General features: G+C 43.0%; 1 protein-coding gene across 1 annotated transcript; it reads right to left on the bottom strand.

Moving 5' to 3' along the window:
- Positions 1-244: 244 nt before the first annotated feature.
- On the bottom strand, positions 245-26,670 carry CPA2 (carboxypeptidase A2; the record flags this gene model as incomplete). Its single annotated transcript, XM_080665159.1, has 11 exons — positions 245-477; positions 10,814-10,898; positions 12,985-13,184; positions 14,671-14,761; positions 15,914-16,024; positions 17,362-17,460; positions 19,453-19,554; positions 21,371-21,466; positions 23,315-23,449; positions 24,128-24,209; positions 26,606-26,670. The coding sequence occupies 11 exons, from the start codon at positions 26,668-26,670 to the stop codon at positions 290-292; spliced, it is 1,254 nt and encodes a 417-aa protein (XP_080521285.1). The 3' UTR covers positions 245-289.
- Positions 26,671-27,581: the final 911 nt, after the last annotated feature.

Here is a 27,581-nt window from a genome sequence, read left to right as displayed (position 1 = left end):
TACATTTACAGTGCCACTGAATTGTACACTTAAAAATGGTTAAAATAGTAAATTTTATGATTTGTATATTTTACCACATTTTTTAATGTTGAAAGGATGTTGGGAGCATTTTGCTAAGAATGGATTTTTTTAAAAAGATGAAGGAGTACAGCTTAGTGGTTTACTATATTTTAGGACAGCATTAATTGAAGAACGAATTCTCCTAAATCAGGATTCGACAAAGGAATAATCACTCCCCGACTTTGTTTCAAACTAGAGAGCTTTTAATGGTGTTTATTTCTGCAGATCCCTAATAGGGATGGTCTCGCACATGCTCCATGATTGTCTTCAAGCCAAGCCAGGTCTCTTCGGCTGTGGGTAAGATCTGCTTGGCAGGCAGGAGGAAGCCGTATCGACCCGTGTCTCTCAGTTCAAAGGCAAATGAGTATTTGATGCCAGAATCATAGGCCCAGTCAATGCTTCCTCCACTGGCTTGGTCTGAAGGGCAAATGAGAATAAGTCTGGTTATGCTATTCCCAACTGGCCTCTCACAGCTATGTAACTACTAAGTTAAGTTCCACTATTATTAAAAAGATAAGTTAGGCCCCTATCTGCAAGGACCTTCAAAGCAGGGATAGCTTAGTAGGGGGTCACCCTTATGAAAAATTACAAGATTAATTTGAAAAGCAAAAGGTGTTATGTCAATGGACACTATACTTGGCCTTCCTCTGGTGTTCTGAGGAGCCTCTGGCTTCACCCACCCATTTGGAATCCTGCCTGCTCTCCTAATTCGCCTCTGCTACAACACAGGGAGGCTGCCCCACTTCCTTCTTTAGAAAAGTGCTAGGTGTAGACATTTTTTTCTCTAGAGAGGGAGGAGGGATTACAAATACAAGAAACAATTTGGTCCCTTCCCTCAGGGGATTTTCAGCTAAGGGTGGAACAGGCCTTGTTCTGATATAAAATAACATGTCCACTACCTGTGTGTGATGGTTCACCCAACAGAGTAAAGTGCACCTGTGTAATGTGTGGCCACAGACAAGACATATGATGAAGGAAGGTGGCATTAGCCAACAAAGACTTGGGCAATCATGACTCAGAGGAGCTGACTCATGATGGGCTCTGAGGCCTGGTCCAGGGAGGGGAAGTAGAGGTCAAATGAAGGAGACAGCTGAGGCAGAGATGGAAAAAGTCACCTAGTCCCTAAGAACAGGGCTGGGCAAAGTGGAAGACCAGGGAGGTTGTACCAAGAACAGGACTCATGATTAAGATTGTGAATGAACACTGAACTCCTGTGACTAATATCTTTGTCTTCACTCATAGCAGCTATGGAACCTGGTAAATAACAAATACCAAATGGTTTCTGACTTGAACTGAACCTTCCTGGGTACCAGAATTACTAACTTGTGCCTTCAGTGTAGCTACATGACACAGTCCTACTAAGAAGCCTGTAGTAAATGCAATGCTAGCTTCAAACTGAATCCTAATTCTGCAAGACATAAGTACATAAAACATGTACTTATCTCACTGCATCCAAAATGCTTCATCCATCAAATGGGGATAAAAATATTACTTATTTCACAGAGCAATGAGAATTAAATGGAATAATATAATGTTTATAATTCCAACACTTTTTGAGTGCTTACTAAATGTGATAGGCAGTATGCTAAATTGGTTCATTTAATCACCACTTGAGTCACAAAGTAGATTATTAGTATTATTTCCATTTTACAGATGAGAAAACTGAGGTTCAGAGAGATTAAGTGAAGGAGCTGGGATACTGTATATAGAGTAGACATTCAATAAATGTTAAGTTATTGTTATAACTATGATTATAAATTATTAGGATCCTATTTTAAAAATTGGGCCACATTAAGGATAAGAGGTATCCAGAGGAGAGTAGTTCACCAGGAAACTAACAAAGAACATTTATCTAGTGCCTTAGAATTAGTGAACACTTTTAATCTATATTCTATCTTTTGAGCCTCTCAACAATCCATTTTACAGATGAAGAAACCAAGGGAGGTCCTGGCTGGTATGTCACCGTGATTAGAGCGTTGGCCCAGGCACCCAGGGGTCTCGGGTTTGATTCCCAGTCAAGGGCACGTACCTGGGTTGCAGGTTCAATCCCCAGCCCCAGTCAAAGCTTGAGCAGGAGGCAGCCAATGGATGTGTCTCTCTCACATAGATTTTCTCTCTTTCTTTCTCTCTCTCTCCCCCCACCCTCCGCCCCTCCCTTCCTTTCTAAAAATCAATGGCTCCCTAGCCTGTCTGGCTCAGTGGATAGAGCGTCAGCCTGTGGACTGAAGGGTCCTGGGTTCCATTCCAGTCAAGGGCATACGTCCAGGTTATGGGCTCAATCCCCAGTGGCGGCTGTGCAGGAGGCAGCCAATCAATGATTCTCTCTCATCATTGATGTTTCTATCTCTCTCTCCCTCTCCCTTTCTTTCTGAAATCAATCAATAAATAAAAAATCAATGAAAAAAATATCCTTAGGTGAGGATTAACACACAAAAAAATAAATAAACAAACAAATATTTCTAAAAAACAATGGAAGATGTGTGACATACCCAAGGTTACTTGGAGCTATAACTCAAACCCAGGTCCTTGCCCCAAGATCTGTGCTTTTCCCCGCTACACCTTTATGAGAAACAACCCCTCCTGGACCAAACACCTACTGTAGTGCAGCTCCTCAGAACCCTTTCCAAATGAGGAACTGCCTCACCCCCAACAGAAGCCCAGCCACCTCTTGGGTGGAGTGAAGCAGGTGCTCACTCAGAGCTGCATACCAGTCTTGAGCAGGAAGCAACAAGAAGTTAATTGGGACTAGTTCCTAGAGGCAATGCCTGTCCAAACTGGAATGAAGCCAGGATCAAAGATAACAGAGGCAGCTCTGGGCACAGATGTAGCCAGAACTTGCTTGACCACTAATGGCCAGGTTCCAAAAAAAGAAATCAGAGAGCAAACCCTATACTTATCTGATATTTGCTTATTAAAAATGTCTTCAATATCTGTGATCTTACCGAGAAAAACATACTAAATCTCAGTCCTTCCAAGGTCTACCTTACTTGTAAATACCTCAGCAACGGAGGGGGGAAACTAGATTCCTTGTATAATCTGGGGGCATATGATGCCATTCTGCTGACATTCCAAACTCCAGCTTCCACTCAGAAGCTGCCAACCAGAGAAAGCATGCATTCCTCAGCCTTAAGTGGCCATGATGCCTTCCTCCCTATGCCATCACTCAAAAGGCTCTCCTCCCTAAGGTTCCCCCACCAAAGGAGAGGACAATCCCACATGGAAGTGGTTTAAAAGGTCTGGGCAGCCCGGCCAGCGAGGCTCAGTGGTTGAACATCGACCTATGAACCAGGAGGTCACAGTTCGATTCCCAGTCAGGGCACATGCCCAGGTTGCAGGCTCCCATCCCCAGTGTGGGGCATACAGCAGACAGCCAATCCATGATTCTCTCTCATCATTGATGTTTCTATCTCTCTCTCCCTCTCCCTTCCTCTCTGAAATCAATAAGAATATTTAAAAAAAAAAAAAAAAAAAAAAGGTCTGGGCAACTCTAAGAAGATCAATTTTCCAGAGAATAGACTAAAAAACATGTAACAAGCTCCGAAGCTGTTCATTCCATTTGATTTGGAAATCTTGCCTTGGGAGTCCATACCAAAGAGCTCTAAAAGAAAAAGGAGTTTGTACCAACATGTTCATAGCAGCATTGTTTAGCAAAAAGCTGAAACAATCCAAAGACCTAATAACTGGGATATAGCATTACAACGGAATAACAAATACCTAGTGTGGAAAAACATAAAATTACACAAGAAATAATGTTAACTTAAAAAAAGCTGGACACAAAACAGAACACTGACATGGATTAAAACTTGTGGACAGAAAAGAGGTTCTAAGGAAAGTAATCTCACAGCATGATCGGATCGTAAATTCCTAACTGGGCAAGTCATGGTGGACAGTCACGTCCAGGCCTATAAAAGGATTATCTGTGCCTTAAGATTGCCATGTCCATTATTTCTGTGCATCTAAGTTAACTCGCTTTTGAAATGCCTCTTTCCAAAGCCCTCCCTCCTTCTAAAACGTGACCACCCTCATGAGAGCCCATAATCTTAATTATCGTGTCATCTGATTCCACCTTGCTTTCTCTCATCGTCATGCAATCTTCCTTACTTCCCTCCCTCCTTAATGCATAAAAGAAACTGCAAACTGTTATTTGCTGAATCATTTTTCTCAGTCTGTTGAGATCTTTTTTTTTTTTTTTTCATTATAAAAGAAAGTTTATTTAGAAAATTACAGAGGTAGTAGATGTGCCCTTGTTGCTTAGGAGAGAGAAAAGCAGAGGTAACCTGGGGGGGGGGGGAGGGAAGGAAAGGCGAAGGCAAGCTACTGAGAGGGAGCGGGCCCTCTGTTTGTTGAGATCTTGTTTCCAGGTGTATCCTCTGTTTGGCTCACATAAATTATTGTAAAAATTCTCTACAGGTTTGGTAGTTCTTATATCTACAAACTAGATAAATATATATGTGTTCATTGACAAAATCATTAATGAAATTGAAACAAAATAAAAATGTTGGTTATTGGATTATTTTTTATGACGTTTTTAAACGCATCATAATAGGAAGAAGAAAAGAAAAATCATAATCTGGAAAAAGAGAACTTTCACGATGTGAGATATTAACGGAGCAGTAGTTTGTGTGTTTTCAATAAGTATTCTAGGTAAGAGGAGTAAACTGTTCCTCCTCTGCTCTCCAAGACTCCGCGAGAGAGAACCACAGGCCCAAAATGGCATCACTTGTGCTAAAAGCCCATGACACCAAACCTAGATTTAATACCTGATCTAATTGCAGTTTCAGCCTCTCCCAGGAGTGGCATTTTATACAAATCAGTTTGGAATTTCCTGATCTACACTAGTGAGGGAATCTGCCTGGTAAGACCCACTTCCCCACCCCCCCAAACCGCCTTCCCTTCAAGCAGTGGTTCTCAACCTTTCTAATGCCGCGACCCTTTAATACAGTTCCTCATGTTGTGGTGACCCCCAGCCATAAAATTATTTTCGTTGCTACTTCATAACTGTAATTTTGCTACTGTTATGAATCATAATGTAAATGTCTGTGTTTTCCGATGGTCTTAGGTGACCCTTCTAGCGGTTCGCGACCCACAGGTTGAGAACCGCTGCTGTAGAACCTAAGACCATTGGAAAACACAGATATTTACATTACAATTCATAACAGTAGCAAAATTACAGTTATGAAGTAGCAACGAAAATAATTTTATGGCTGGGGATCACCACAACATGAGGAACTGTATTAAAGGATTGCGGCATTAGAAAGGTTGAGAACCACTGCCTTAAAGGAAGGTGTCCTTGCCTGAAATAATCCACCCTTAACTTCTTAGTCCCATCCTCTTTCTTCCTATAAAAAACTTCCACCACCCAGCCAGTGTGGCTCAGTGGTTAAACATAGATCTATGAACCAACCAGGCAGTCATGGTTCAATTCCTGGTCAGGGCACATGCCCGGGTTGCGGGCTCGATCCCCAGGTGGGGGCGTGCAGGAGGCAGATCAATGATTCTCTCTCATCACTGATGTTTCTATCTCTCTCTCCTTCTCCCTTCCTCTCTGAAATCAATAAAAATATACTGGGGAAAAAAAACCTTCCATCTTTTACAACCCCCAGAGTGCCCTTCTAGTTGCTAGATGAGATGCTGCCAGATTCATGAATCACTTAATAAAGCCAATTAGAACTTAAAATGTACTGGGTTGAATTTTATTTTTTAATGACTCCCATTAAGAAAACCATGACTCACAAGTGTTCATTCCCTCAGATTTCTGCCACCACCCGCCTACAGATGTAGCTATCTTTGCCCCCAGCATGTCTGCAGACTCCCTCCTCTTGTTCAAGCTCAATCTGCCCACCTCCGCTTGTCTCCTCCTTGCCCTTCTTCTCCCCCACTCTGGGACAGTATTACATTGGTCATTTCTGATCTCTCCTGTATCTTTCACCTGTCTCTCTCTTAATCCTTCCCCACAGTCTCTTATCTCAAAAAGAAAAAAGAAAAGAAAAAAGAAAAAAAGCAAATCCTGACAGGTTTGTTCAGTGGTTAGAGCACCAATACTTGGACCGAGGGGTTGTGGGTTCAATTCTTGGTCCCGGGCATGTACCTTGGTTACAGGTTCTCCAGCCCCGTAGGGGCTCCTGTGGGAGGCAACCAATCCATGTGTTTCTCTTTCTCCCCCTTCTCCCCCCACTTCCACTCTCTGGAAATCAATGGAAAAAATATCCTCTGATGAAGTTTTTTTTGTTTGTTTGTTTTTTGTTTTAGAAAAGAAGAAATCCTTGATTCCTATCTCTCTTTCCCTTCACATCCAGGTTCCTCTAAATCAGAGGGGAGGGACATCCGACCCATAGGCCATATAAGGCCCTTGAAATCATTTGGTCAGGCTCTGCCAAAGTAGTAGGGGTGTGTTAATTAAATGTTTGACCAAATAAAGCAGGCTAATGTTTAAGTTGGTCATTTTGCATGGTCCTCAAAAGATGTTATAAACATCCAAATGGTCCTTGGCAGAAGAAGGTTCCCCACCCCTGCCCTAAAGAGTAGTCTACTCACCAGTCTGGCCTCTCCCTGACCCCTGTACTCCTCCAGCTACTCTCCCCACTCTTCTGAAACTACTCTGCTTAAAGTCACCAATAAGCTAGTGTAGGGGTTTAGAACAAGTTACCCCAAGATGTGCCGGTGTGGTATGCAGGTTGTTCTGAGCTAAAGGCAACCAGGACTCTGTAGGCTCGAGAGAAACTTCTGCCCTTTCCAAACTACCTAGAAGAATTTGAATTAGCGGCCTTACCCATAATAAAAGATTATCAGAAATCATCTTTTCTTTCTTTCTTTCTTTCTTTTTACCTATTTATAGGACAGGGCAAACTTACTGAACATCTGTTCTTATTATTCTGACCATACACACACACACACACACACACACACACACACACACACACACACATATATATATATATATATATATATATATATATATATACCTTGTTTTCCCTGTCATTGAACCTCTCATGTACATGGAGTTCACATATATATGCATGTAATTAAAATTTTTTCTTGTTAATCTGTCTCATGTTTATTTATTCATTTATTTATTTTTAAGCCTCACCTGAGGATACGTTTTTATTGGTTTTTGAGTGAGAGAGAGAGAGAAACATCAAAGTGAGAGAGGAACATCCATTAGTCACTTCCCGTACACACCCCAACCGGGGATTGAACCGGCAACCTAAGTATGTGCCCTGACTAGGAATCAAACCTGCCACCTTTTTGGTGCACAGGATGATGCTCCAACCAACTGACTCACCCGGCCAGTACTCATGTCTATTAAACCAGCTGAAAGAACCTTGAGGATAGAGGAAAATTTTCTTCCTCCCCCACACTCATATTAAAGAGAGAGAACCACAGGCCCAAAATGGCATCACTTGTGCTAAAAGCCCATGATACCAAACCTAGATTTTAATACCTAACCTAATTGCAGTTTCAGCCTCTCCCAGGAGTGGCATTTTAAACAAATCAGTTTGGAATTTCCTGATCCACAGTAGTGAGTTAATCTGCCCTTTAAGACCCCCTTCCCCTAAGGAAAGGTGTCCTTGCCTGAAATAATCCACTCTTAACTTCTTGGTCCCACCCCACCCTCTTTCTGCCTATAAAAACCTTCCATTTGTACAACCACCAGAGTGCCCTTCTAGTTGCTAGATGGGATGCTGTCCAACTCATGAATCGCTTTAAAAAGCCAATTACATCTTCAAATTTACTCAGATGAATTTTGTTTTTTAACAATAGCGATGAAAATCCAATGGTAAATATTCTGTCCTTGTAATACTTGGCCTTTCTGTGGCCTTTGTCATTGTTAAACACTGCCACCTGTTTAACAATTGCTCCTTCCCCGTTTCTGAAACACAAGGTCGTCTGCCTCCTCTCTGCCCAGCTCTGCTGTGTCTCTCTCCCTCACTGCTAACCTCTTCTGCCTATCGCCTTGCTCCCCTCTTCCGCCCAGGGCTCTTCCCACTCCAAATGATCTTGCTCTCCTGTACCAACCATCCTCTCTATGTCAACTAACCCCAAATCTCTGCAAAATCTCAGGGCCACGTAGCCCAATACCTTCAGCACAACCTCAATATTTCCAGAACTCAATTCAGTATCTTTCCAAGCCCACCCCTGTTTCATCTTCCTGGATGCCTCCCTCAGTTAATGGCACCATTCAATGTCCTTTGGTGAGAAACTCTCAATATCCAACAAATGGCAAAAACCTTTGGTTTTTACCTCCTAAATGTCTCTCTTCCATCTCACTGCTCTGGTTGTGTGGTAGGCAGTTCGAGAGACATGAGCAAAGCAAGGTTGATGGGCCAGGTACAGAAGCTCATCAATGTGGAAAGCCCCAGGTGCTTAACAACAGACAATCAATTCTAGGGTGAGACCTCGCCCCCAGGTGACTTTCCCTCCCCTACCATATCGCTGGTCTGGTCACTGCTGGTCACTGGTCTTGCTGTTTGGACCCCCTGACCTCTCTAGAGGGCACATGCCTGGGTTGCAGGCTCAATCCCCATTAGGGGGCATGCCTAAGTTATATTTCAGCTCCAGGCCCAGATAAGCAACAAAACCAGCCACAGCTGTCAGGACCAGCTGCATTGAATAATGACCCCCTGCCCTGTGCCTGCCAATCAATCAGTGGAGAGCACAACCCTGAAAGGACACACCTGGAAAACTGCTGCATGTGCTATTGAGATCTTCCCCCTGGGACCTCCCTAGTCTCCACCCTTAAACCCTTAGGACTGAGGACCCAGAGGGCTCTCCCTTCTTGGAGCACACCCATGCCTCTCCCTTTCCCTGTCCCATCTCTTCCCCTCCCCCTCTCCTCCCCCTCCCTGCCCCGGCACATTACCATTAGCTACCTCACTCCCAAGCTCCAAGCCCTTCCTTTACCTCCATAACTTGTTTCCTAAGCCCATTTCTTCTAGGAATTACTTCTTCTACCTCTGTGATTTACCCAATAAATGTTCTCTTACAGTCTGAGTCCTGGCTCTGAATTCCTTCCTAGCCAAAACCCAAGTACCTAGGTTACTAAACCCAGATTTGGTCTGACTCCACCATTCAGACACCTGGTGCTCTTTCAGCCCACAACAGTTGGGCCACCCACCATCTCTCCCCCAAACTCCTCCTACTCTTCTTGTGGGATGTTATTACTTCATCCTCCACGCTGAAGCTAATGTGTTTTACCTAAATTAAAACACAATGCCTCGACACTCACTGACCTGCTGAAAACTCTCCAGTGGCTTCCAGAATCCTTTAGGTTAAAACCCAAACTCCTTAACATGGTACACAAAACCCTGAACTCCCCACTCCCCTTTTTACACTTTCATTCCAGCAGCCCCAAACCTTATAGTTCACAGAGCCTGTCATAAAGTTTCATCCTTCTGTGCCTTTGCATGTGCTGTGAAGGAGCCAGAATGCCCCCCTCCTTTTCCCCTTCTCTAGCTCTCTGGTGATCAGCCTTCAAAATCCTGCCTTCTTGCCCTAGCTGGTTTGGCTCAGTGGATAGAGCCTCAGCCTGATGACTGAAAGGTCCAGGGTTCGATTCCAGTCAAGGGCACATGCCTGGGTTGCAGGCTCAATCCCCATTAGGGGGCATGCAGGAGGCAACTGATCAAGGATTCTCTCTCATCATGGATGTTTCTATCCCTCTCTCCCTCTCCTTTCCTCTCTGAAATCAATAAAAAATATATATTTTAAAAAAACAAACAAAAAAAACAACCCTGCCTTCTTGCCCAGCTGGCGTGGCTCAGTGGTTGAGCATCGACCTAGGAACCAGGAAGTCACGGTTTGATTCTAGTCAAGGTACATGCCCAGGTTGCCGGCTTGATCACCAGTGAGGGGCGTGCAGAAGGCAGCTGATCAATGATTCTCTCTCATCATTGATGTTTCTATCTCTCTCTCCCTTGCTCTCTGTAATCAATAAAAAAATGTATTTTTTAAACCCTGCCTTCTTCCTGTATGAAGCTTTTCCACTGTCAAATCCCTCCAACTTCTAATACTTCTGCAGCATTTATAGCCTTCTATTTCACATATCATACTAAAGTTTATTGATTTCCTCTTTATCTTCCATATTAAACAGTGAGTTCTCTATGGGTTCATTATGTCTCCAGTACTTGGCATAATGATTAGCACTTAGTAGATGCTTAATAAAAGGGTGAACAGAGTGGGTACTTATAAGAGGCATTTGTTTCCAAAGGATCATGGACATGGGAGCACTAGGGAACTCCTGGCCATTCAACCGTAAGGTCCTGAGTTTCTGGCTGTGTCCATAAGAAACTGGAGGGATGCCTTTGGGGGACCCAGAATCTGCATGAGAGTGCATTGGGATTTCCTATAGCAATGCAGTTGTTTCTTGTTTTTATCCCAATCCACTTTGGGAGAGGCAGTTTAGGAAGTCTGGCCAAGAAAGGTGCAATTAATAAAAGTGATGAATCAGGACCAGGTCTCAATAAAGGCCCATTTTCAAGCACAGATTCCAAAGGATGAGAGTGAGGTGTAAGGATCAGTACAAGCAGAACAGAGAGCACACAACTCCAGTATTTAGAAAGTTCTTTGTTCTAAGTATCACATAGTAAATATCTCATGGAGGAGATCTAGCCTTGCTGAGGGAAACTGGATAAGGCTAGGTTTCATGCATGAAGGCGTATGAATTTCACATCAGGGCATTTAAAGGCTTTGGCCCAAAATCACATGGTGCCTGCTATCTTAGTGGATCATTTGTAAAAACACATTAGATACTTACAGATGACTGAGCAGATAGGTCCCACTTTGTACTTGGTGCCGTGCAGTTTTTGCAGAGATTGGGTAGCCTTTTGGGCCACTTCCTTCTACAGTGAGAGAAGCAAGGAAAGATGAATGGCTAACACTTGTCTCTTGGAAGAACAGATGCCCAATAGCAGAATGTAGAATGGGACAGTCTGGTTAACTGGACTCTCTGGTTAATTGAGAATTAAGTTCAACACCCTTTTTGTTTCAACCATTTTCAATGAGAAGCAAGCACAGCTCATTTTTGTTCGCTTTTAAAATACAACATGATTGCTTCTCGGCCTTTTGGCTAAGATCAAGTGTAGTATTTGTTCCTATCAGTTTAATAGCTGATACATCCTCTATTAAAAAAAATACAAAAATGAAGACCCCCATCCCGTTTATTTGGTCATCCAGACGCTTACATTAATAATGACCAGGGTCATAACTTTGCTACAAACTCTTCTTGTTCAGGGCTGTGGATGGAAATAGGGTGGGAGTAAGGGGCTCAACAGAATGTGTACTGACCCCAGGATGTACCCAGAAAGTTGATTTCCCCCCCCCCCCCAGATCCTTACATTGGCTTATTTCCCCATGATTGTCTCTTTTTCCGAGAAGTAGAGCTCAGCAAAATATTTTCCATTATTTGAGGGTTCCAATTTTGACTGATTGAGGCTTTACTATCCTTGCTAGGGATAAATGTAAGGTCTTAAACTTGGGTCCAGGAAAACAACTGTACAATTACCAGATGGGCGAAACCTGGCTCGGCAGAATCCTCAGAGAGCTTGGGGGTTTCAGTTGTCAATAAGCCCAACATGAGTCAACCTTACGGTGCTACTGCCAATTAACTGACCCTCGGCTGCATAAGCAGAAGCACACAGTCTGGATGAGGGCAGTTATGGTCACGCTCTGCTGTGCTGCTTAACCCACAGCAGTCACTTCTGGGAGCTACTCTTGAAGAACACAGAAAAAAAACAAAGCATGTTTGGAAAATAGCAACCTGAATGGTATGGAAACTTGGGATCCTATTACGAGTGCTTGAAAGAACTGGGGGTACTTAGCAGAGATAAGGAAAAACCTAGGAAAAACAGGTTACCGGTCTTCAAGTAATTAATGGATTTGCCTCTCAAAGAGAAATAAGCTTGTTCCATGGAGCCAGATGATAAATCAGGGCTGGTAGGTGAAAACCATAAGGAGGTGTTTTGGCTCTCTATTAGGAAGAATGCAAACAATCAAATATGCCCCAAAATGGAACAGGCTCCTTGAAGCCAGGAACCCATCCAATCACAGGATGAATAACTATCTGGCAGAGATGTGAGCACCAGGTTTGGATAATTTAAGGTAATCTAGATCTACTAAAAGTACCTTTTAGGTTCTTTTCAATCCTGACATTCTTTTCCCCCAATTCAACCCTGAAACCTGCCCTCCGGTGCTAAAATCCAACTGAGATAAAAGCTACACCTGAATTTGAATAATCTATTTCATTTCTGCCAGGAGCTATTGACAAGAATCTATTTGGAAATAAATCCACCAAAAGGTCACATCTCAAGGCTTATCTCTAGTATATGGGTTTCAAAATTCAAGCCTAAAAGCCAAATTGGAAATATTTGCACATTCTCTTCAGCTGAGGATAGTGCTTGCTCATTTGTAAACAGCCCTCTGAGATGTCACTATCTGATTTAAGACTGCCACCAGTTTACCTATTCCTCAAACAGAAAAGATGGTGGAAGATATCAAGTTAGGGAAGTGAGTGTTTAATGCCCAATATCATGCATTAGAGTGCACCACAATGGCAGATCATGGAGCTAAAGGCACCACAAAGGTATCAGGCAAGGAGCTGGAAGAGAGCATAGAGCATCTCTGATTGTAGGTCCAAGTGGTTATTTCCTAAGCAACAGAAAGCACATCCTGGGAGTTTATGTTCAAATCAGGGTCCTGCTCATCAAGATTAAGGCAATAATAATTTCATGAATTCTATTTCCAAAGGAAACTTAATTTAGGGAAGTCCACATCACAATCTTCCCCGTGGTTGGACATATTATGTCTCATTGATCTTTATAACCTATCGCTAGTGCACTCCCATCTCAGTACCTAACTTTATGACTGAAACTTACTTGTCCACACAATGGATATTTGTGGTTGGGCTAAAATGAAGTTTCAGAAACTCACCAGTTCATCAAAGTCGTCTACCTTGGTACATTTATACCCATAGGGGAACATCAGCAGCTGGGAATAGCTGTGGAGGGTAATGAAGGCCTTGACTTTTCCATGACTCTTGATGAAGTCCACTATGGATTTCACCTCAACTTCAGAGTTGGCACTGGGTCCATGGTATGAATCAGAGCAAGGACTGTTGCTGGCTCCAGGTCCTGATGTAAGAAACCCAAGAGAGAACAGTGAGCTTAACAGAGACGCTGCACGAAGGCAATTTCCACGCATCACCAAGTTCCTCCTCTGTAAATCAGAGCAAGCATGTTACAGTCAGGAAGCAAGTGATTCTGGACATAGCTCTCTTCTTTAAAATATGGTTCTATATGACAAAGAGAGCTATCAAATTAGATAGTCTCCTCTCTGTGGCGGTTGTTGGAAGAAAAGCTAGATTTAATATTATAGATGGAATTCCTGCATTGGGTAGGAGTTGAGCAAGTTCATTTTCTGGGATCCCTTCCAATTCTTAGAGTCCAAGAGTAGAAGAGTCTATGCATCTGTACTTCTAAGTCACAAAGCCACAAATGCAAAGAACCTCTGACATCTTTTCTACAGCGAGGAAATCACAACTACATCTGACAACAAGGACACCTTTGGCTTTGATTTTCTCAGCAACTAGAGTAACTCATGACCACTGAAGTGGGTCCACTGTGGCCTGGTCAGGGCTATGACTGCTAGAGAAATTCTGATGGGATGGGTAGGAGCAGGGACTCCCTAGGTCTCTAAGTAAGTGATATGGACAAAGGTAAATATAGCCTGTCACCTTTATTTTAGGATTCTTTTCTAAGAACAACATTATTTTGGATCTGATACTTTTGATTTTTTTTCCCTACACTAAAACACACACACACACACACACACACTTGTAAAATCGATGAAGAAGTTGCCACTCATCCGTATCCTATCACAATCCCCTAATATGTTTTCTTTTGCTTCAATGAACCTCACTAATTTATTTGTCTTACAAATATTCCATGATTGCCTTCTATGTTCCAGACACTGCGCTAGATGTTAGGAAAACTGCAGTGAAAGAGATAGTTTCTCACCTCACTGTTATCATACCTAATAAGGAAAAAACAAACAAATTTCAATTCTGTGATTAAATATAAGGAGCTTTAACTGATGCCTGAAAGCATAAAGGAGCACCCAACCAGACTGCCACTGAACTCCGAGCAATTAGAGCTGCAAGTCAACAAAGCCAGAGCAGCAAGCTAATATTTTCTCTTTTGAATCTATTTTGAAAATCAGTTTCTTAGTCTTATTTGGACTTGAGTTTTCTTTCTCGAAGCATCCATGGGTGATGTAATGCTTCTCTCCGTATAGATCCTAACCCCCTCTAGTGGTTGGTTCGGGGCTTCCGGAGGCCTCCCGCCATTGCGCACCGTCCTACCCTGAGAGCTCAGAAGCTGAGCTGGGCTGCAGCTTGTGGGAAAACCAAGATGTGAGACAAAATATATTAAATGCTGCTCGGAGCGCTGTGACAGCACGGCGAGCCTGTGAAGGGAATTTAGTTAAGTGTTCTTCAAATTGGTTTTTAAATGGCTTGAATCCTGAATGGGCTTAGCGGGCTGACAGTCCTGCAGAGCCATGCAAAACAGCTAGCAGGCCAAAGTCTGACCGTTCCTGGAGGCAAGTCCCTGCGCTCACCTCCAAAACCTGCGTCCCAGTTCCGGTTAGGATCAACCCCAACACAGCGGCTTCCAGATACTTTGGACCGGGTCTTTCGCCACATACGATTCTTTAAAATCCAACCAAAAGAGAAAAAGAAAGGGGGTGGGATAGGGTCATTCATCCTGATGAGACGGTCTCTTCAGAATTCTGTTCACTCCCTCCATCCCTCCATAAGGCCCCTGTGATGCTGCACGAATTTCCCTTGCCACGGAGGTGTGGAGTAGTGCTCCCTCGGAGTTCTGCTGGGGGCTTCCAGTCCGTTTCACACAGAGAGAAGCAGACAGTCCCCCATCTCCTCAAATGAATACCGACCTGCCTGCCAAACCCTGCTCCTTGGAACAGCAGTTCTATTAAATGTTAACAACAAAAACAAAACAAACAAACAAAAAGTGGGGAGAAAGCAAGGGTTCCATGACAGAATCGTTTGGGAAAATATAGAACTAAATTGGCTGATTTACTTTAGAACTTCTAAGGGTTTTTTAATGCTCTAAATTTTTTTTTTTTTTTTAATGAAACTCCAAGAAAGGGATATAGTGGGCGATAGTTCCCAAACTTCACTGTGGAACTTTTATTCATAGGGTATCTCATAAGATGAGTACTAGTATTTGTATGAGTTCCTTTTGAAACCTCGTTGAAAAATGCTATCATAGACAGATCTCTCCAAAAATAAATTTGAAGCTCTCACTCATTTTGAACATACATGGGGTCACAGTTGCCACAATGGCGTTTTGTAATGAGATTTTTAAAGTGGGGGGGGGGGGGGAGAAGAACGACATAACTCCTTTTAGTAATACTCCAGAGATTTCTTCTACAGATTTTAAGTAAAATGTTAGATGTATTGTACTGCCTACCTAAATCCTACCACAAATCTAATTGTCAGCAGGTAACATCCGCCTCCACTTTTCTATCAATCCTGCCACAAAAACACAGAGATAATTGGAACAAATCTCCTAGGTGACTCACAGTGAACAATGAGCTCTAATAGCCCAGCCTAACAGCTGAAATGAGGCACTGACGGAGGCAATATGTGAAGCCACTGTGTGCTGTAATAAGAAGTGATTATAAATTCCACTGCTTGCCTCAATTCAGGGCCACTATGGAGAGATTAGGCATTCTGTTTACAGTGAGTCAAGGACAGGAAGATTACTTTTATTTTGTTTTCAAAGTTCCTACACTTCTCCTTAGATTCTTGTTTTGAGGAGAAAAAGTCCAAACTTACTTTGGTTTGAGAGAACACATATCCATCGGGGTTTGTGACCGGCAGCAGGAAGATGTCCATTGTGTCCAAAATGGAAGTGATGGATGGGTCATTTCCATAATCAGAGGCAATCTGAGCAGAGGCAACAACATATATGTCAAACTCACCGTTCCCTTTCACCAGGGAATACAGGATAGAACATTAAGGCAATGTGTTTTTTCCACACATGAACTAGATATCACTGCTGGTCAATGAAAAGTCTCACAGGACTTCATCCAATTTCCTGCAGTGTTAATGTGTTTCATATGCCAGCGTCTACACTTTTATTTCTGGTCAGAAGTATTTACTTATATTAAATAAAAATCAGATATTACTTAACCATTTTCTCTAAAAAGCAGCAGAATCCTTCCTATTAATTCTGGTGAGGCATTTTGCAATGGTAGGCAATGGTGTATGTGGCTTATAGGAATCTATGAATCAAAGAAATATTTGCAAGTTTACCTTAATCACCACACAGGGTAGCTTTCCAAAAGAACTCTCAACCAACATCAGATAACTTAAATATGCGGAGACTTTTCTAAAGATACAGAGAGCCAGTTAAATTCCATTTGGGGAATTAAATTTCTACTTGCAATCAATTGCAGTAGAGTTGAAGTTTCTGCTGGATTAAAATTTACTCATTTCCTGTGCTCAGCCATCCTAAAGCATTATTATTCAACTGTTAAATATCCATTTCATAATACCCTAAAGGTAACCACATTTTAATTGAAGGGAAAAATGTATCAGTCAGTATGCACGTGGTTGCACATGCTTGAATGATCTGATGTGGATTGATTTCCTTTGCTCATGAATTAACATTCTGATTTATAGCGTGTCACTTTTGAATTACTTAAGAAATACCAGACGAGGTCACACCCAGCCTGGTGTCCTGACTCTAATTCCAATGAACATGTGGAAGAGAGGTATCGCTACACCCTGACTTCAAAATCAGATTTGGAAATTTTTCAGAACCACCAAAAACCCTTAACGAATTCCACTTTGGATCTGTAGGTCAAAGTAAACTCTTCTAGCACCTGTTTATATTTTCCATCTGAGCCCCCTTGGTGGTTTTATAGATTTCTAGCCCATCATGCCTCGGCCCTGAGAATTCGAGGCAGCAAAGCAATTTTTCTCTTGTCTGTTCTTAAGCTGAAATCTGACTCCCCAGGGTCCTTCTTTTCTACCCTTTCAATCTCTTCTAGCTTGCTTTTCTTTTAGCAGGCACACAGTGGCCCACCAGAGGAAGAGTGCCAGGGTGCTAGCTGGGGCAATACCAAAAGAGGTTGAATGGATCTGATTCCTGCCTGTGTGACAAGAGAAGCAGTTGAGCTGAGCGCTTCAGCCGTTAGGACCACAGGGATTGTTGTGTGGTTAAGTGGGTCCTGATCCCAGAAAAAACAAAATAATGGAAGAATGTTAGGCAAAATCACCTTATTTGCTGTCCACAGAGCAGTAGCTTGTGTTACCCACTCTCGAGCATGGATCCCAGCGTCCAGCCAGATGGCCGGCTTGTTTCCTCCGGTACTGAACTGCAAGAGAAGCAGGGAAATGTGAGCGCTGCAGCCCCGGGTCCCCTCTCTTCTACCCGGGGCCTTGTCTGTCCCTCTTCCTGTACTTGATGTGACTGAGAGAGAAGGAGGAGGTGTAGACAGTGATGCATCAATTAACTCTTCTCACTTAATGTGATTTTTTGTTCCTTTAATGTAAGCTAAGTGCAGGCTAAGGAGGGCAGAGACTTTTTCTTTTTTCGTGTTTGTAAAAAATCATTGCAGATAATGTGATGACATGAAAATATGTTCATTGTATGTTGCAAATTTAAAAAAAAACACCAGGTTACAAAATAGTGTGATGCCACTTTTATTTTCTAAAAAGGCTAGTTCGTGTGTATGTGTGTATATGTACACATACAAACATATGAGATAAAGGGAGAGGGAGAGAAAAATAAAAGGATATGCAACAATAGCTATCATTCCATACTTGTGGAATTAGGAATATGGGGATGTTTTTCTCCCACACACCCCCCTTTTTTTGTTTATTTTGTTTCTCTTCCAATTTTATGCAATGATTGTGTCATTTATGTAATAAAAATGTTCATGATAACCTTTTGAGTCCTTCATAAAAACAGGATGGCAGGCTCTGAGGTGCTTCCCAGAGTTTAAATTTTATGGTCTAAGTGGCTTAGTTTTATTTGGAGCAGTGGTTTTGCCAACTGGATCAGTAAATGGGGAGGAAAACATTATTTTTGCACCATCAATTTCTATGTCTGCGCAGCACTCTAAACATAGCCGATAAGGTAAATGAGAAATGCAAATCCTTGCTAAAAATTATATTTCACGGGTTTTGAGAGTTTTCGTTCAAAGTGTTCCCCGCCTTTTCCTCCAAAGAGCTCAAATGCAAAAAGCAGGGTACTTTAAAAAAAACACACATTCTCAACCACGAACCACCCTGGAGAAGGGAAGCCAGGAAAAGCCGGCGGTGGGGGTGGGGTGGGGTGGGGTGGGGAGCGGGGGCTGCGGTTTCCTGACCCAGCTGCAGGAGAAACAGGCAAGAAGACATTTTTTAAAAGAAGGTAGTGAATATTAGCAAATGTACCCTAGTCCAGTGTCAATAAAGTAGGCAAACCACTCCTCTCGGGCCTGCTTTGAGAAAAACATTCTGGTGAAATCCATCTGTCCCGAGTCCGTTGGTTCTCAGCCATAACGTTTCCAAATTTAGCAGGGAGTTGTGACATTCTTTTTTTTTTTTTTTTCCTTAACAAACGCTTTCTAGGAAATCTGGGGAAATAATTTTCACTCTTTTTCAGGGCGAGGTGAAAAAACTTGAAATTTCAGCACTAAGTCTATTAGAGGTTTCAGGTTGGAATACTTTAAAAAATGCCTGTTTGTGGGCATTTGCCTTTGCTATTTAGTTTCCTGCCATCCTTTCGCACACAGCGGGAACTCCTTTTTTGTTTGTTTGTTTTTTTAATGCGGGAACCCTTCCTTTTTAAATGCGGCTCTGGCTTAGGCGCCTTTTTTTTTTTTTTAATCTCCCGGCTTAAAAAAAAAAAGAGGAAAGAAAAAAGGGGGGAGAGAAACACGGCACAGAACTACTAGCTTGATTAAATACAGAATATCTCACCTATTCTCCCCACCCCGTGTCCTGCACCTCCCCCATCCTCCCCAGACTCTGGGGCCTGGACCACCGCCCCCTCCTCCCCGGACTCTAGGGCTCGCACCACCGCCCCCTCCCTCGGTTGCTATTGGCGCCTGGGCCTCCGGTTCCCTGCAAGTGAATTTATCAAATTGAGAGCATTAATTCACTCCCGCAGACCTGCGTCAGTTTGCGTAGGATAGAGAAAAAGAAAAAGAAAGGGGGAACAAGCGGGGGCGGTAATGGGGAGGTGGATACTCAAAACCGGCAAGGACCGGTTGGAGGGCAGGCGGGGGCGGAGGAAGGCTCCCCGGCAGCGCGGGAACCACGGCCGCCTGGGAGCAGCGGGTTCGAGCCTGGGGAGGAGACCCCCCACGCTGCATGTGTACCTTGAGCACGTTCATGGGCCGTTTTTCGAAAGAATAGCCAATAGTCACTTTGCTCACTAGTCCCGGGTGCTCAGCCACGAGGTTATCCATTGCTTGGGAAATCTGAAATGTTTAATTAAGATAAATAAATAGGCACTGTAAGTGAATAATCTGATGCACCTATCAGCGACTTTTCTCTCTCCCCTTTCCCATCCCCCCAGGACAAAGCGGACAGGGCAGCGGGCAGATGCCGCTGGATGGGGACGTTTGCATCCGAGCTGAGAGGGGAGCGCTGGGCATCTGCAGGGTTGAGGCGGGCTGAGAGAGGGGTACTGGGCATCTGAAGGGCTGGGGCCGGGCTGAGAGGGGCGCTGGGCCTCTGCAAAGCTGGGCATCTACAAGGCTGGGGCGGGCTGAGAGAGGGGCGCTGGGCATCTGAAGGGCTGGGGCCGGGGAACCATTTTGCGGCTGCGGCGCCGGCTTTTTTCTGTTTTGTGCTTAAAACAAAATGGCCCTTTCCAGGCTTGCCTCGCCCGGCCCTGAAGTGCAGCTTCCCCAGGCGGAAAGCTGCTCCCCCTTACCCGCGGAGGAACACAAATGGTAGTGGCACCAAAAAATAAAAAGATGGATTTAGAGGCGAGGCGAGCATTACAAAACGCAGCAGGGCTCGGTCAGGCAGCAGATGCGCTGGTCGGCAGCTACCTCGCCTCCTATTTGTGAAGTTGATTGAAATTCTGTGCAGCTGGGGCGCCCAAGCTGTGTCCATTGCCGGGACTGAGACGGGGCTGGGCGCGTCTGGAGAAGGAGCAGCAGGAAAGCAGCTCCTCCAGCTGCGGCCAGCATTTGCGCTCCGTAGGACAGACCCCAATTTGTGAGGCCCGCGAAGGAGAGTGGCATTCCCTGTTCACCCTCACTGTATCGATCCATAAACCCTTATCTGAAATCCTTAGGGGCCACACACATTTGCAAATTAAGGGGTTTTGGTGGTGGCGGGGGAGAGATTTAGGAAGGTAGGAAGCCTGCATTGTATATTATACACGCAGCATCGCTCCGTATTCAAATGCATTGATATGTCTAGCAGTGACACAAATGAGTAGCAAGTCAGTTCAGGTCAGATTTTGCCCCCAAATGAGTTTAGGTCATGTTTTGCCACTAAATAAATTAGGGGGGAAACTTTGTTTTCAGAGTTCTTTGCAATTTATAATTCCTGATTTGGGGAGTCAGTACCTACAAGATACCTCCTCTCTGGCTCTTGCCTACTCCCCCACCTCTCCCCTTAAGCCCCTCCCCCCAGCTCCTCATCCCCTCCCCTCCATCCCTCACCCCCAAATCAGTCAGTGCAAATATACCCCTGTGGGCCTGAGAAAAGTTCTGTCGCAGAGACAAGGCAACACTGTCCAGGTGCCCGGGGGTCAGTGTGTGGCTGGGGATGGGGGCGGGGGAGGGGGAGGAAGGGAGTGCTCGTCACTCCAGCAAACTCGGGAAAGAAGCAGAGACTGCTACTGTGAGGTAGGGAGCTGTGGGCAGCTTGGGAGACCCTGCCTCGGCTGGAAGTCAGAGGTGTCAAGGTGTCCCCTGATTCTATCATCAGTGACAGCGTGAAGCACAGCTCTCAAATGGCTTTGTAGGCAGCACGGGCTAGAAATCAGCAAGGGGCCATGAGCAGAGAGTAGGAGCGTGGCAGTCTGTTTGTCTGATCACTTAAAAGACACTCGTGGATACTTCAAAAATAATGGGATGGCGGCGGAGATGGGCAGGTGGGCTTCAGGTTCTGCCTTAAGGCAGTGATACTTAATACTGGCTGTGAAATTCTAGGGAAACTTGGGAAAATTAGGAAATATGAGAATAATTTCCATTAAATCAACCAAGTGGACGTATTGGTTTTGTTATCTGAGGAAAGAATGGCCCATTTCTCAGATGTTCATTTTGAAACACCTACCTCTTCCAAGGTATGATAAGCTTCAAAGTTGAAGTTACCATTCCGTTCTCTTCTCTGATTAAATAACATTTCTTCATTCTCTTTGTCCAACAGAACCTAAGACAAATCAATTTTACCTATGCTTACTGTATAGCAATGCATTTGCACCTACAATTGTGAAGGAAATGGTAACACTCAAGTCCCCAGTCCCAAGCATCCCTTTTCCTGTCCTATAGGCTACCTTATTCTGGTAGCACCCTGAAAGTGGATGGGGCATGAATGGGGCTTCTGGCCAGCCAGATGCTGCAAATATAGAATGACAGTCAGTCCTATGGTTGTCTTATAGTTCATCCTACCTCTCCGGGGACCCAGGGTGTATAGATGTAGCTATGAAAAAAACCAACTCCATCTCTGTGTCCCGGATTTCATTTCATTTTTTAAGTTTCATGCTGCGACCTTTGGCCAACGTCACAGTCCTTAGCAAGCATATCAAAGCTTTCTAATTTAAAATACAGCCATGATTATTTTTTTGTTAGAAACATCTGAATGGCATGACAACTGAGATAAATATCAAACTGGCAACAGTATTGATTATAAACAATTATCTATCACAGCTATTCCAACCTTTTTCACATTCTGGCACACATAAACTAATTACTAAAATTCTGCAACACACCAAAGAATATATTTTTTGCCGATCTGACTAAAATAGGCATAATTTCGATTCATTGACACTAGATGGCTATTGTGTTGGCTGTTGTTCATTGTTTAATTTAACAATCTAAGGGAGAAGAGGTCAGTGCCCCTGACTAAATACACAGGTATTGCATGTTTTAAAAAGTCCTGCTGCACAGTGGTTGAAAATTGCTGACCTACCACCATCCATTAGGAGGTATGGCCCCTGGAGCTACTACATTCTTTGTCCCTTTGTCCTGTCAATCATTAGTACCCGAATTATACTATTAAAAAGTACACACACAGCCGAAACCGGTTTGGCTCAGTGGATAGAGCGTCGGCCTGCGGGCTGAAGGGTCCCGGGTTCGATTCCGGTCAAGGGCATGTACCTTGGTTGCGGGCACATCCCCAGTAGGAGGTGTGCAGGAGGCAGCTGATCGATGTTTCTCTCTCATCGATGTTTCTAGCTCTCTATCCCTCTCCCTTCCTCTCTGTAAAATATCAATAAGATATATTTTTTTAAAAAAGTACACACACATAAAGTACAGTAACGGGGCCTGGTAGCAAAGAATAATTAGAATAATTAGTACAAAACTGCTAGGCCATCCGTGTGTCTGCTCTGGCCCAATCTTCCCAAAAGTAAATTACCCTATAAGTTCTGTTATAGTCTATGGAGTTGACTGCTTTGTCTTTGGTTCACATGGCCTAACCTCCAATTAAAAACTAGATGAAAGAAAAGAAAAAAAAAGGAAAAAAATAAAATAAAAACTGGCCCAGCTGGATTGGCTCAGTGGTTGAGCATCGACCTATGAACCGGGAGTGCATGGTTAGATTCCTAGTCAGGGCATATGCCTGAGTTGCAGGCTCGATCCCCAGTTTGGGGCGTGCAGGAGGCAGCCAATCAATGATTCTCTCTCATCATTGATGTTTCTATCTCTCTCTCCCTCTACCCTCCTCTCTGAAATCAATAAAAATATATTTTAAAAAACTAGATGAATAACATCTTACTTTTCCCTACTTCGACCAATATCCATCAGTTTGCCTTTCGTATTTCATGCCAGAGACTCTCTTGCCCTTTCATTAAGTTTTTGATTATCATATCCAATTTGTGTCAAATGTAGAAGAGAGAGTGACAATGTCTCCCTACCCACTCTGCAGGGGTGGCCCAGACTTCAGGAAGGAACCCACAGGTCCCTTCGCTGGCAAAGAGTACCCAAGGATAAAGGAGGATGGTCCTTCAGTTCAAGTGGATCAGCAAGCCTCTGGAAGGATGGTCTCTGGGATAATTACCTGAACATCGTCAATCATGATGGAATAAGCAATGTCCTGGGACTCCAAGAAAATTTTGACGGCCTGGACACTGACAAAGGGAACCCGGACATGGGCTGTTTCTCCAGGTATGGTGGGTGATTTCCAGAAATCAAGCTGAAAGGGATAAAAGACCAAGGCAGTGAGTGGGTAATTCCAGGGAAAAAGGACAGCTCAGCACTGATGGATTTCAAGAAATCAATTCATATCTACTTTAACTCAAGCCCACAAGACTGGAATCATTGTAGAATCACTATGATATTGCAAGAAGGGTTTTTTAATAGCCAAGCATCAGCATATGAGTTATAACCCCCCCCCCCACACACACACACACTTCCTATGGTTAGATATTAAAATGGGCAGAAGGAACAGATTATTTAAAACTATGGCAGTTTTTTTTAACAGTTGACATTTAAGTGATCTAATTCATTTTATAACAGAATGTTAATACTATACATCATTTTAGGAGGTAAATAGTGCGTTAAAGGTTTTCAAAATTTTTCAAAGTAACTGCAATCTCTCTTTTCATTCTTACAATAAACCTGTGAGATAGAAGAATGGTTTACTTATTCTCATTAAACTGAATGGGAAAATGAGACACAGGAAACATGGGTGGCTTGCCCAATGTCACATAGCTGGGACAAGAGCCCAGGTTTTCTGCATCCCAGCTTCATGAGTTAGCATTCCACACACTGTCAGAGAAGGTTAGATGCAGTCCAAAGTAAGAGATCTCAACCGTCGTGTCTAACTGTGGAGTAGTCTCTAAGAAACAGAAATCCCCTCTAGGACAGATACCTGAAGATGTTCTTCAGCCTCCAATTCCACCAGATTTTTTATTTGTTCTTCATTCCTTGGTATGATCTCAAGAACTTGATCTCTAAAGAATATTAACCACAGACATGACCTTAAAAGCAAAACCTGGACACTGTTTCCTGTTGCTTTCTGCTCCTATTAGTCTCCACATGCCAGGAGGTTAATGCAGCGGTTAATAATCTTTTTGACAATCAAGAAACTGATGAACAGTATACTGACCCACATCCCCAGAATGAGCAGTTGAGAGAATGACTTTACTTCCCCCAAGGGTATGTTATCTAAATAATAATTAAGAGGTTTACCTACTCCTAGCAGGAAGCTTGACATTAAAGTTACCTTTCTTGTAGCTAATGATTATTCTCAAATAGCACCTGCTGCGCATAAAGAATTGGCTTTTAAAACTTGTCTGTTCCTGTTTTTCAGATACAAATGAAAAAAAAAAAGTAGAATAATTACTTCGGTGCTTGTAAGAGGAATTGAATTCACATCTGGGTAGACCTAGTATGGTTTGTTAGTTTGTTTGCTGTGGTTCATTGAAATGTATCCGAGTTCCGCCCTGACCGGTTTGGCTCAGTGGATAGAGCGTCGGCCTGCGGACTCAAGGGTCCCAGGTTCGATTCCGTCAAGGGCATGTACCTTGGTTGCGGGCACATCCCCAGTAGGGGCGTGCAGGAGGCAGCTGATTGATGTTTCTCTCTCATCAATGTTTCTAACTCTCTATCCCTCTCCCTTCCTCTCTGTAAAAAGTCACAATAAAATATATTAAAATTGAAATGTATCCGAGTTCCATCTCCAAGCACCATTTATGTAGCCCAAACTTGAGATATGGCTAGGGACAACTGGGACTCAGGAAAGTCATGGTGTGCCTCTCTCTCCACACAAACACATATATACGTAATGGCGAACAAAGGATATCAAGGACAATTTGGCAGGAAAAAGAAGTTGTAAAACAAGCAAACACATATCTTTAGGAAAAAATTGGTAGTAGAGCTGGATTTTTGTCACCCTTGGTGACAGATGTTTCTCCTCAATCCCTTTTTCCAAGTAGGTCACTTCCTGTGTCACTACCCTGCCCATTTGTACAGTGGGGAAGGGATTGGTACAAAGAGCATACACAGGGATAAGAATTTAAGTCTTCTGAAACTAAGCACCATGCAATTTCCAATGAACTCGAGTGGAATATACTGTATGTGATAGAATGGGATCTTCAAGGCTCTCCTGCCTTCAAGTATCCACCTGCCATAGATGGTCTGAAAATGCTTTCATTTGAGTCTCATTCCTTTTGATTAATGCATAGATTCCCAGGAGTCCTACTTTAAAATGGAAAGGCACTGGGAAAAGTACTACATTAAGCTAGTATTTCCTGGTGTGCATGCTAAGGAATAGTAGCCATTTGAGTTACTCAGCATTAAAAAAGAAAAAAAAAGGGAAGCGGAGTTTCATGATCAAAAATATTGGGTAGATGCCGCAACCTAGATCCCCTCTCATAGATTTACAGCGCATGCTATAGTAGTAAAAGAACCTAGAAATCCTATAGTTTATTTAACCCTCTGATTCCAAAGTTTATTTGACCACCCACTTTTGAGGGCCAAATTTATTTGACCACTTTGTTAGTTCCCTGGAATACTCTTCAAGAAATGCTGCCTAGCTCTAGCCGTTTTGGCTGAGCGGTTAGAGCGTTGGCCTGCAGACTGAAGTCATGGATTCGATTCCCGTCAAGGGCAATCCCTGGCCCTTATTAGGGCACACTCGGGAGGCAACCATTCGATGTGTCTCTTTCACATCGATGTTTCTCTCTCTCTCTCTCCCCCCTCCCTCCCTTACACTCTCTCTAAAAAAAATTCAATGGAAAAATATCCTCTGGTTGAGAATTAACAAAAACAACAACAATAACAAAACAAAAAAGAAAATTCTGCCTAAAGCCCTTCATAGAATCTTGGAACCAAAGTATTTTGGAGCAAAGATGAATCTTACAAAGCCATGAGAGTTGGATTTGGATTGGTCTTCCCACTTTATGAGGTTCCACTGCCTGGGCGCTAGATCTGCAGATGGGAAGACAAGGGTTGACATGGAGGATGAAACTGAGGAAGGTAGGGAGAAGGAGGTGGGAGAATAACCTGTCACTTACTGAGATCGCACTGAGACAAATGGCCTAACAGCTTTATTTTCAGTCATGTCTGTCACTTCTACATCCTGATCATCAGAGGGGAAAATGAGTAAGGACGGAGAGAAATAGGGTATATGTATTTGGTTTTCAGTTTTGTTTTTATATTTAAATGTCATCCCCCCCCCCTCTCTCTCAATGGCTCATTTCTATTAATCCCACTATCTCCTCTCCAAATCTAAGAGAACACTCTGAAAATGCTGAATACTTAAATCCATGATTCTGCCACAATCCAGTGAGAGCCTCTATGCATCAAGTAAGCAAAATTCAAACCGGTATCAGAAAGCATAACTTACCCCACAAATGTTTCTCGACAGTAGATATGCCCCAAAAGGGCACCAAAAAACAGGATCAACCTCATCGTCAAGGGTTTTCCCAGAGTCTAGAATTCAGTGTCAGTCCTGCAGTTATTTATAGGGACCGTGACTGGGGCTGACCTGTCAGCAGTCTAAGAACTCAAGTGAATTCCCACATGGTAAAATTCCCACCTGCATGTCAAATTCTCAAGGTTGTAGACACCCACCTGTGTGATATCTGCCATTCGTACATTTTCCATTCCTACGATGAGATAACAAACTTTAATGGAAAGAGCATACCAAGGGCAAATTACGTATTTATGATTTAGAACATAAAGTGCCACTAGCTCTATACTCAGTGATAGAAGCCAGATTAATAGACTTAGAGGTTAAAGTCCATTCTGGGTCTCTGACAAAAAAAAGGACACAGCATTTATAGTAATTAGTTGGGCATCCTGTCTATCACATTCCATTAGTTTGCTCATTTGTTTATTTTTATAATGTTTACCCTTAAACACTGCAATCACTGAGTCCACATCTGCGGAATCTCCCTGTAGATGTGGCCCTGTCTAGTTTTCACTCTATATTAAAACAAAACAGAAGGCCTTTTAATAGTCAATTCTGAACTGTCTCTAAAGTCATCCATCTGCATTTGTACCAAATTGATGTCTTTGTTTCTGTACCATTTCCCAAAATGAAAATGTCTTTCTGATTATGACAATGAAATTGCTTGTAATAGAAAGTTTATATAAAACGTAAGTGTTTTGCGTAATCACCAATAATTTCTCCACCCAAAGAAAATCACTTTGTTTACATCTTTCCAAATTTCTGTGTTTTAGAGCCTTTCTTTAAACAAAAATTATATCGTATCATAGATTTTGATTTTTAAACAAAGATTTTTTTTAAAAAGCAAAGGTGATATTTTCTTGTCTATGACATAGCTACTTTTAGGAATCATACTTTATTGCATTTTAGT

Source organism: Plecotus auritus (assembly GCF_963455305.1).
Source record: "Plecotus auritus genome assembly, chromosome: 4".
Taxonomy (NCBI): Eukaryota; Metazoa; Chordata; class Mammalia; order Chiroptera; family Vespertilionidae; genus Plecotus; species Plecotus auritus.
The sequence above is the reverse complement of the archived record's forward strand: the minus strand, read 5'-3'. Positions and strand labels throughout refer to the sequence as shown.